This window comes from Gossypium raimondii, chromosome 12, assembly GCF_025698545.1.
Source record: "Gossypium raimondii isolate GPD5lz chromosome 12, ASM2569854v1, whole genome shotgun sequence".
In the NCBI taxonomy this organism is placed as follows: domain Eukaryota; kingdom Viridiplantae; phylum Streptophyta; class Magnoliopsida; order Malvales; family Malvaceae; genus Gossypium; species Gossypium raimondii.
This window is the reverse complement of record NC_068576.1, coordinates 47600400-47611532: the sequence shown is the minus strand read 5'-3', so window position 1 is coordinate 47611532 and position 11133 is coordinate 47600400. Positions and strand designations below refer to the sequence as shown.

General features: G+C 32.8%; 1 protein-coding gene across 1 annotated transcript; it reads right to left on the bottom strand.

The window, feature by feature from the left end:
- Window positions 1-658: 658 nt before the first annotated feature.
- Window positions 659-7613, bottom strand: LOC105764593 (putative phospholipid-transporting ATPase 9). Its single transcript, XM_012583226.2, has 11 exons — window positions 6535-7613; window positions 4576-5927; window positions 3879-3989; window positions 3501-3777; window positions 3324-3412; window positions 3117-3225; window positions 2586-2795; window positions 2348-2473; window positions 2068-2166; window positions 1734-1925; window positions 659-1631 (listed from the first exon to the last, which is right to left on the bottom strand). The coding sequence occupies exons 1-11, from the start codon at window positions 6925-6927 to the stop codon at window positions 1026-1028; spliced, it is 3564 nt and encodes a 1187-aa protein (XP_012438680.1). The 5' UTR covers window positions 6928-7613; the 3' UTR covers window positions 659-1025.
- Between the last annotated feature and the right edge of the window lie 3520 nt (window positions 7614-11133).

Here is an 11133-nt window from a genome sequence, read left to right as displayed (position 1 = left end):
AATAAACCTATACTAAATATATAGTACTACTCTAATGTAAACATTAAAATAATATTAAGATACTATATAAAAAATTAAAATAATATAATATAAATATTTTAAAAAAATTAAAAATAATTTGGGCTGGCCTAAAATGGACTTGGATTAGTCTTTTGTAAATATGGATGGGTTTAAAAAAAATTTAGGCTCAACTTTTGAATCGGGCTGGGTTTAGGAAAGCATAAAGTAAATTAATATCATACTTAGACCCAACCTAAACACGCCCTGACCTAACCCATGAGCACCTCTAGACATGACTAACCCACTACTTGGATGAGACTCAAGTCTAATATTGTTAGATTAATTTGTAATCATTTATTCAAAGTTACTGAATATATTTGAGAATATTTCTTTAAACACTTTGTGTTTTTTTTTTTTGTAATTTTTCAGTTCTTCCGCCGCTTGAAACACCTCTATAATTATCACATGCATACACTTATTATAGGATTTTTATATATATATATATATTATGATTTTATTTAAAACATCAATTTACTACTATAATCAACCATAAATATAGATTAAAAGAGATATATATATATATATATATTATATAGAGAGTTATTATGATAATACTAAAAAAAGCCTATAATTTCATTTTGAAAAAAAACTTGAGAGATTTAATGACAAAAAAAAAAGAATCTATTTTATTAAACAGAGAAAAAAAATAAAAAAATGAAGCTGAAACTGTAGCAATATTTGTAAAACTAGAACCTAAACTAGTATTCTAACATCTGCACTAGTTACAAATCTCCCGAAAAAAGGAATTATTTATGGTACAAAACAAAGATCACCGTAAAGAATGAAGATTTACAACATCAGGATGCTCGCATTGTCTCTCTGTAAAATTCTGCCATGCAAATACTGAATCTGTACATGGGTCTCCCCAGCTGTGTAGTGATGTTTACATATAATGCAGGCAGATTTGGAGCATCCACAGGAATCAACCATTCAGCTGATAAATACTTATAACCTCATCCATAATCTTATTGTCTTCGGCTTGCTGCTCGCCGAGCAGTGAAGCCCACAGTTGTTGGGCGGATGGATCTTTGGCGCACCATTTCACAGTAGAGTGGATCATCGGATAGCCCCTCATGTCTTATCCACTGTATCATTTCGTGATACATGGGAAAGAAGCGCATCTGAATAGCAGAGTACAAGAAGTATGGAGTGAGGGTCGCAATGACAACAAAAAGTGTAATGAACCAGTATGAAGGAGCTGGGGCAAGAGCTTCAACGAACACTCTGTAGGCATCAGTGGAAAAACTAGCAGGCAAGGCACCATACGCCAATTGGAACACGTACCAGAATGCAATGGTACCCCAGATGACAATATGTTGTATCAAGGTGAAGTAACTAATTGAAAGGGCCATCTGCAGGTTCACAACCCACACAATGCATGTGTACATTGTTCCCCCTAAAATGTCTTTACTAGCAGTTTTACCCTCATCATTGAAGGCCTGCTGCTCCAATGCTCTCGAGCAGAAGAAAAAGATGATTATGGCACTGTAAAACCCGTTAAACATCCAGCTGACTATGCGCCGCCAGCTGAAGAGAACATTCTGCACTCCTTCTTGGTATAACAGAGGAAACTGCCGCCAATAAAACGTACAATAGAGACAGTTAATACAACATCCATCTCTTGCAATCTATAACTAGCTATTGCTAAGAATAAAGACTAGAAAACCACCTACCTTGAGACAAAACCGTGCAGATACGTCCTGGTCAAAAACTCCCATAGCAATTACTGGAAGCGATGAGAAGAAGACGTTAAAGAGTGTCAAATACCAATCGTTGTAGGCAGGTTGAGCTGAAAACGATGTGTACGCCTCGTATAGGAAGATTGTGAAACCAAATGCAATATTCTTGTAGAAAAAGTAGCATATCTGGCACCACAAGAATAAAAAGTAATTAGGCTTTGAAGGAATAACCAACCTTGTCATGCAAGTCAAGTTGATAATTTCAACTTCAAATGTTTTAATAACTTGATGAATCACTAGTGACTAAAGCAACAAACGAGTGTATTACCATTGAAGAAATTCTCCTGTAACACCAATGTCCATGAACAAGTAGCAAGCGCTCCAAATATCGGAACTGAGCAATTGCGACATCACTTGACATAACTGCCTGCATTAGACAATAATAACAAAACTCAGAAAACTGAGGTGATTACATCCTTCAGAAAATTAAAAGAACTATATATTAATATCTATTTATTTTAAATTCTTTAAACTGAGAACACTACAGTTGGAATATTTTCTTAATCACCATGCCAATAACAAATTCGAGATAGTAATCAATTAAATACCTGCATTCCTTCCACACCACTGATTCCAATTCCAATATCTGCTTCTTGAAGCATTCCCACATCATTAGCGCCATCACCGATGGCTAACGTTGTTTTACCAGTTCCTAGTTTTACCAGTCTTGTAACCTATGAATTTCAGTTTTGTCATTTAAAATAGATAATTAGTTACTTGAATCAAGGACTAAATATGACAACTCTAAATTGACTTCGTAAAATCTCTGGAAAGATGAAAACATACCAATGCCTTTTGTTTTGGTGAAGAGCGGCAGCAAATTACAGATGCACAACCAATAGCAAGCTCTAGAAAAATATTCTTCATATCATCCTCTAGAGCATAAGCGAGGGATTTCCCATCAATGATTAAGGCAAAAGCCTCGGATATTGCACTCAATGCAGACACCTGAGACTTTCCTGAAACTATCTGCTCCATAACACTTTTTCTTGACGCCTAAAAGAAAAATCATTCCATCAACAATAATACAAATATTATAACTATAAAAAATGACATATAATGCAAATATTATATACACATCCTTGGATGCACAAACATAGAAAATACACATGCAGAGACACTCATGAAGCACAAAAACCATATCAAATAAACAGTAGCACAAAGAGAATATAATACTCACATGCATTGCAGCATTATATTGTACAGAAATACATGTCATTATCATATAGAACTAAGAAGCTCTAAAAAGCTAAGATTTAGATTCAATAAAGCTAACTAAACAATTATAAAAATAATTAAGAATTTAAGTCATTTTACCTTGATGACGGCATCCTTATCACCAGTTTTCTCTAATGACTGGATTTCTGGAGTGTCTAAATTAATTATAATCTGCTTCATTCCTTGTCTAAGCAAACTACACGCATAACTGCAAATTTATAAATTTAGGTTAGAGACCAAAGCAAGCTAATTAAAGCAGGTTTTATTTAAAGCAGAAACAGAAGAAGGCAAACCCAGAAAGCATACCCAATATTGATGGCTGTCTCCATCTTGTCTCCAGTCAATACCCATAGCTTAATCCCAGCTTGAGCAAGTTTGTCAATGCAGTCAGGGACCTATAACGTAGGAATAAGAGAAAAATCGTAAGTCCCCTGCTGTGCCTCTTACAGAAAGATTAGATTATACATGCATATTCCACCCTACCCCATTTTGGAGTTTGTCCTCAACAGCCGTAGCCCCTAAGAGAATTAGATCCCTTTCAATCATTTCTGCAACTCCATCAATTAAGGTTTCGCGATCTGCACTAACTGAGTTTTTTGCCTCAGTCATTTTCTCATTAAACACCTCGTATTCATTTTCTGAAAGTTCACGATATGCTAGGACTAGGGTCCTCAGGCCTGCATCAGCATACTCATTCATGTGCTCTCTAGTATCCTCTTCAAAGTCACGACCACCCTTGGCCAGTCTTTCAAACATGACACTGCATAGAATAAAGCATTAGGATGATATTGTAGTGAAACTAAAAAGGAAATAAGGGTTATTGGTACCCACAAAAGTTCGATTTAATCTATAAATACTAACCTGTCAGCACCTTTGCAGAGTAGAAGAAGTTTTCCCTCTTCATCTCTCACAATTACAGACATCCGTTTTCTGGAGCTGTCAAACTCTAGAACGTTCAAAAGTTTATATAACCTGCACAATGGAAATTATTCACTCAAAATGTTCTTAAATGAGAGAGCCAATTTTAAGAACAACAGCTCTGCATGCTGACAAGTATATACTATAAGTCACACGTGCAAAGAGTAATGTTTAAACATTTGGTCTCCTTTCTGTTCAACTAACTAGTTACATAGGGGGAACATGAAATAATAATGCAAGTTAAGAGGGCCAACTGAATCTTTTGAAGATTGAACGTAAGATTAAAATTCTACATCAGAATGAGGCTTCAGTGACATGAAACTCGTATTTAGCTTAGTATCCTCATGCAATCAAGTGCCTAAAATTTCAAAAGAAAACAAACCCATTTTTCAGGCAGCCTGTATCAGAAATAAGAGTTTAAGATTAGCAAGACAGCTGCAAAGCATTTCTTGTTTGATCTGTTTTCTCTTGATGTTAAACAAAGCAATATGTTCTTATTATATGCTTATAAAAGGTTCAGGAGCCAGGTGAACGTGATGCCAAGATGATCCTACAACTAGTCACATGCAGAAAAATAACATACGATGATAACATGGTGACATAAGGTCTACTTGGTTAAGGCATGCGAAGAGATTCTCACCTGTTAACTCTCTTTCCAGAGACAGGATCCAACTCATGTAAGGAGATGCTTGTTTGTGTCCTATTGTGGAATTCAAAACCTAGTACTCTTGCTGCAATCACAAATGCTGCTTCATCAGGTGATTCCGCCTCATATGAAATATTTCCATTCTCTTCATCCACTTCAGGTATTGCAGTATGACAGATTGCTAACAGACGGAAAAACTTCTGGATGACATCTGCACGAGGCTCATTAACCCAATTACCATTCATGATCCTTTCATCCTTAAAGTTAAAACCTTTAATGGCTGGGTTTACATCAGCAGAATCCTCAATATGGTTGAGACCATTTGGTTCATGGACCACAGGTGAACCTTTCTTTCTATAAATAGCCCTCTCAACCTCTGTAACACCACGGCCATAAGCTGTACCAGCAATAGAACACTTGATGAACTCCATTGAATTACAAGTTAGTGTTCCCGTCTTATCAGAAAGTATTGTGTCGACTTGGCCAAGCTCTTCATTCAAATTAGAGGTACGGGCATGTGCTGGTTTGTCAGCCTCCTCATAATACATGTGACTATCTTGATTGATGAAGATGCTCTGAAGAACTTTAACAATTTCTATTGACACATACAAGGAGATTGGGATGAAGTAGCTATACAGAAGAAGAGCCGTTAGGAAGTGATAAATTGCTGCAACTGGGGCCCTTTCAGGATCAAAAAAAATTTCGGCATTATCAGGTCTAAGATACCATCTCCTTTTAATCCTCCCACCTTCATAGTCATTTTCAGTTGCAATCCCAAAGAAAATAGAACCAACAAATCCCATTATAAAAACGATAAAAAACATTAAGTAGATAACGCGATCCATTGTCTTCTCAATTTTGCTTCTCTTAGAAGGAGGGTCTGTAGCATTTTGCATGACCTTCGTGTCATGACCAGTGAAGACAACCGCCCCATATATGTAATCTGTATTTCGGAGTTTTGAGTCTCGAAGGAGAAGTTGTTGAGGAGAAAGGGGATGTTGCTGCTCTTCAAACTCCATGGTTCCAACAAATGAGTACAAATTTGCATTTGGGTCCTCACATTTAACAATAGCTTTAAAGTCCCGAAAGTTATAGTCATTATGTAAGGATGAAGTTACCTCTAGTGCTTGTTTGAGTTTCAAATTTGTTTCTCCATCAAGGTTCATGGTCTCAACATAACAGACTGCATCCTCGTAACTGGATGCAAGCAAGATGAGGTCTGTTGGAAAGAATTCATCTTTCTCCACCTTTACAATATCTCCCACTCTAAGATTCTTCCATTCAGTATGATGAAAGTTGCCATCACCTTGATGAACTTTTACCTTTCTGTTGTTCACCTCTATATCCTGAAGAAATTCCAGATTGAACAAGAAATTTTAGAACAAAGAAAACAATCAGGTTATGGAAACTTTACGTATAAGCTAATTTTGCAGTTCTAAGATGCATCTGGCTCAATCTAACGAGCAGCAAGATAGTAGTGTAAAGAAAGTTCAATGTCTATGGCACCAACGAAGACCAATATTTAAGGAAGACAGAGAATTGAGTTACACATAGCTTAGTTAAAACAACTCGATATACCAAAAGGAAAAATTAAAAGTGAAAGATAGATGTATTTTATGGCAATCAAGAAGGCCTAGAGATCCAGAAAAAGGAAGAAGCTATTGAAGAATATGTTCTGATCCTTTTTAAAGGCCTAAATGCACTTGGCACAATTATATTAGGCAAATGGAAGCACTTACAATCATGTAAACTATTTAAGAAGCCCTTTCTATAAATGACTATATATTTTATGGACTCCATAAAGGGAAAGATGATAGAGAAAGTAAAAAATAAGGAGTGCAAAGGGAAGCAACTATCAGGCACCTTAAGTGGCAACTAAAAAGAAATGAAGCAGCAGCAGCAGCAAAGCGAAAAGAAAGAAGGTAATAAAGTAAATAAAGAAGGGAGTGAAACCTGCTGTTGTCGGCGCCAATCCTCAACACCTTCTTTGATCATAGTAGCGCCAATAACGATGATGAGAGGGACGATAGCACTAAGAGCGGAATAAGGAGCAATAGCAGTGAAGGAAAGAATACCAGTGACCAAAAAGAAGAAGTTGGCGACCCTCCTGAATTGCTCGAACAAGGACTTGGGCAAGAATGTAGCAACGGTATACTTGGTAGTACTGACATAATTATCAGAGTAATTACGGGTTCCCGCCTCCAAGGAATTTGGTTCATTACAATAAACAATCCTGGAAAATCCCGGCCCCCCAATCTGGGAGTGGTCTTCCTTGAATGATGCTTTACCACATGCAACCCCATAGATCCTGCTCATCAACACCTTTCTCCTCCTACCACCACTCATTTTCCTTGTTTCTCTCTTTAGCTACAAATTAATTAATTAACTTTATGCAGCTTTAATTTCTTCACCCCCCCCCCTAATATGTGCCCCTTTGATCTTAATTTCACCCTAACAGTGTATGTACGGTATGTTTGTACATATGCATTCAACTATAAGAAGAAGAAGAAAATTTATATAAAATAAAGCAGAGGATCCCAGTTTACAAAAAAAAAAAAAAAGACCAACGCAGATAAAGCCTGGTTGTTGCTGTTTAACTCAAAGTCCCAGAAAATGAACAAATAAAAGAAATAAATAATAGAATATTTTCCCCAGGCAGAAAGTGAATAAAGGTTTAGACTTTAAGGAGAGAGAGAGAGAGAAGGAGAAGAAGAAGAAATAGATAGCTTTGGACAAAGGAAAACACTACATTAAAGATACAAATATGTAAGGATATATATATATATGTAAGCATGTAAGATTTAGTCTTGAAAAGAGAAAGTGTTGAGAAACAGGGTGAAGGGAGAATATATAAATTTAAAACGGTTTTGTTTAATCAAGATATTAGGAAGATGGCGCTGTTATTGAGGTCATCAACTGAAAACACACAAAAACGAAGAAGCGAAGAAAAATATTGGAAGTTGAAAGTTCAGATGATACTACATGAATAAATTTTCTTTCCTCGTTTTATTTCTGTATCTTCAGCTGAAGCTTTGATTTGAACGGTGACTTTGATTTTGATGGCTTTCTTTTTTTCTTTTTTTCTTTTTTTTTTTATGAGTTCTATGTACGCGCATTTTGATTTTCCCTTTTGGAGGCCAAGACAAAAGAAAATTAATACTAGCTCCAAATATAAAATTCAAACTTTTTGTATATTTTGTGCATATGGATATTTAATTTACGTCTAATTCTTCTTTCAATCCTCTACTCTTTTCATATTTAAATTTTAGTCTCTCTACTTTTAGTCTTTGAAATTTATTCCTTAATTTAATAATTACGATCCAATTAAATAATATTGTCAAACCACTTCTAATAAATTGAATTATGTAGTATTTTTAAAATAAAAGTTTGCTCACAGTGACTAACATTACATGGAAAACTGAATAAGCAATTAAAATGTTAAATATAATGTTTGTAACGAATTTTAAATTATAAGATTTTTCAATACTATTTGAGAGAAGTAAGATGAAAGTCGATTTTTTTCTTATTTACATGATTTTCTTTCTGCTTTAAATTGGGCATGTGATTTTTTTAATGTCACATTATCCGATTTAATCAAAGTTTTAATAATTGGATTTCAATAATTAAATATAATGAATTTTTTAATAAAACATTAAATGTTATTACTAATTGCTAGAGGCATCGATTATTACAACATCGTGAATTACATCAATAAGAAAGAAAAATGAATAAACTAGAAAAAAATCTAGTAAAAATATCCGGACACAAAAATATTAACAAAGAAAAAGAAATGATGTATAAAGCAGGAGTTTTTTACCTAAGTAATATTAAAAAAAAAAAAACTTAAATGGCATGTTGCAAAAATTATGTACTAAAATAGTACGTTCAAATGGGTGGAGGGTGGTGCATAGACAATTGATTCTAACACAATTTCGTTTAAAAAAAAGGTATAGAGGTGTGGTGTCTATCTGATAGGTGGCACTGGTGGTGTCTATCTGATAGGCGGCACTGGTGGTGTCTATCTGATAGACGGCACACCTAGTATTCCCCCCCCCACACTCCCCTATCCAGCTCATTTTAAATATTTATTAAAACATCTAAATTTTATATATTGTTTTTAATTACAAAAAAAATACCAAACAATTTTGTCCACATCATATTTTTTGCTATACTACATTAACAAAATAAATATATCTTATAAATTCCAACTCAAACTCCAACTTAATGGTCTCATTCACAAATTTCATCTCAATGGTTTAATCTTTTACCTACATAAAAAACAAAAAATATATTAAAATAATAAAAATAACATGCCAATAAAAAATATAACAAAAACATAACATAAATGATACATAATAAATATGAATATTATTATTATTTTAAAATGATAATAAGTAAAATGTTTTGGTTTAAAATATAATATGTATAAAACATGCCAACTTAATTATTGTCAAAAATATCATTTTTTGCATAGAACTTCAAAAGAAATCTTATTTTAATATTTACAAAAACATAAAATAAAATTTAAAAACATAAACTATTATTCTCAATAAACTCTTATTGTCGGTTATAAAATCTTAAAAAATTAGAACATATAAACTAATTCCTAATTTATCTCATAAATTACAAATTCCATATCAATGGTCTCATCTTTTACCTACATAAAAATAAAAATAAAATATTAAAATAATCAAAATAACATGCCAAATAAATTTTATAAAAAATAAATCTAATCAACCTAAAACACACATAACAAATAAATTACATAAAAAAAATATTTTTTGTACATAACATAAATAGGTTTTTTTTACTTCAATAAACATTAAAAATAAATTATGAATGAATGAAAATATAAAATAAATACAAACATACATTAATAGTTCTTTTTAACCCAATAATACCTTACAAAAATTAGCCGGATGGGGGAGTGTGGGGGGAATACTAGGTGTGCCGCCTATCAGATAGGGGTCACTGTGCCACCTATCAGATAGGCATCACACGCCTATACCCTTTTTTTTTAACGAAATTGTGTCAGAATCAGGGTGTTGTCGCCTATGCACCACCTTCCACCCATTTGAATATACCATTTTGGTACATAATTCTTGCAACATGCCATTTAGTTTTTTTTTTAAATATTATTTGGGTAAAAAACCCTATAAAGCAAATAACTTATCTTCAACACAATTTTCAACATCACTATTAACTCTGTTTGAGTCAGAGTTTATAACAATGAACACTTAGATGTAGTGTCTCGCACATCTTGCAAGTTAGGAGTGTTCATAGTTTAGTTGGAGGTCTGTTAATGATTTTTTAAAACTTCGGTTATCGATTAATTCGATTCGAAATTGAGTGATTAACCGAATTAACTTAAATAAATAATATATATTATATATAATATTTTTTATATTAGCAATGTATTTTTTTTCCAAATAAGCAAGGTATATTTTGAACTATTATTTTATATTAATCGAAATAAATAATATATATTATATATAAGATATTTTTGAGCTATTAAAAAAGAATATTAGTAATATATATTTATATGTTTTATACTTATTTTAATCAAAAGACAAAACATATAAATATTGGTTAATTCGGTTAACCGATCGGATTAACTAAAATATTTCGATTCAGTCAACTGTTAAAGATTTTTACATTACGGATAATTTAGTTAATAATAATAACTGAGCTGACAGTTTGAACACTCCTACTGCAAACCCTGCCTAGGGACTAAATTTCAAATATACTAAAATAATAGGTACTAATAGCTGAATTAGACTTTTAATTGATCAGAATATACAGAGCTTCTAGAATGGGGTGGCGTGGGGTGTGAAATAAAGAAATAAAGAAAATGGAAAATAATAAATAAAAAGAAAAAGCCTCCGTCCCCTTTGAGCTGTTACAATTTCATGATCGCCATTGCCCAACGTGACCGGTGGTTTCTGTTTTCGTTGTCTTCTTTTTATAGAACTTTCTTTTAATTTTCTTATTTTATAATAAAATAATTTATTCACAAAGCAATTTAATTTACATTTTAAAAAAATCCTAAATTATGGGATACTCATGAAAAAAAATTGTTTAACAAATATATATAATTGATATTAAAAGCAAAGACTTTAATTTAAAGGTAAAGAATAAATGTAAAAATTTTAAAAAAATGGGCTCAAACTTTCTTCTGTTTATATTTTTTTCTAATTTTTAAAATAACAAAAAGAAACTCTCAAAGTAATTTCTCAACTCTTAAAAATATTATACATGACATTTAAAAAAATTATTTTTACAACCATGTGCTAATATTAAAAGATGAATCAATTGATAAATTTATTGAAAAAATAATTAGGCTAATATTATGTAAATACAATTAATAAAATTTGAAATATATTTAGTGGAATTTTAGGATGAAAGGGGTAAAGAAAGAAATTTAGGAGGAGATAAAGGAGGGAGATGCAGCCCTGCCAACAAGGCTGGAGTGATTGGTCAAACAAAAAAAAAAACGGTGGGTCAACAGTCTTCCAGAATGATTAACATTAAAAGCCGTCACCTCCTATGTCA

Bases quoted from the DNA above. Each gene is read 5' to 3' on its own strand.
- LOC105764593 (XM_012583226.2), bottom strand. From the start codon at position 6,927: ATGAGTGGTGGTAGGAGGAGAAAGGTGTTGATGAGCAGGATCTATGGG. The intron at 3,990-4,575 runs GTGAGAATCTCT...TCCATTGTGCAG, and splicing joins TCTGGAAAGAGAGTTAACAG to GTTATATAAACTTTTGAACG. The intron at 3,778-3,878 runs GTTAGTATTTAT...TATTCTATGCAG, and splicing joins CTCTGCAAAGGTGCTGACAG to TGTCATGTTTGAAAGACTGG.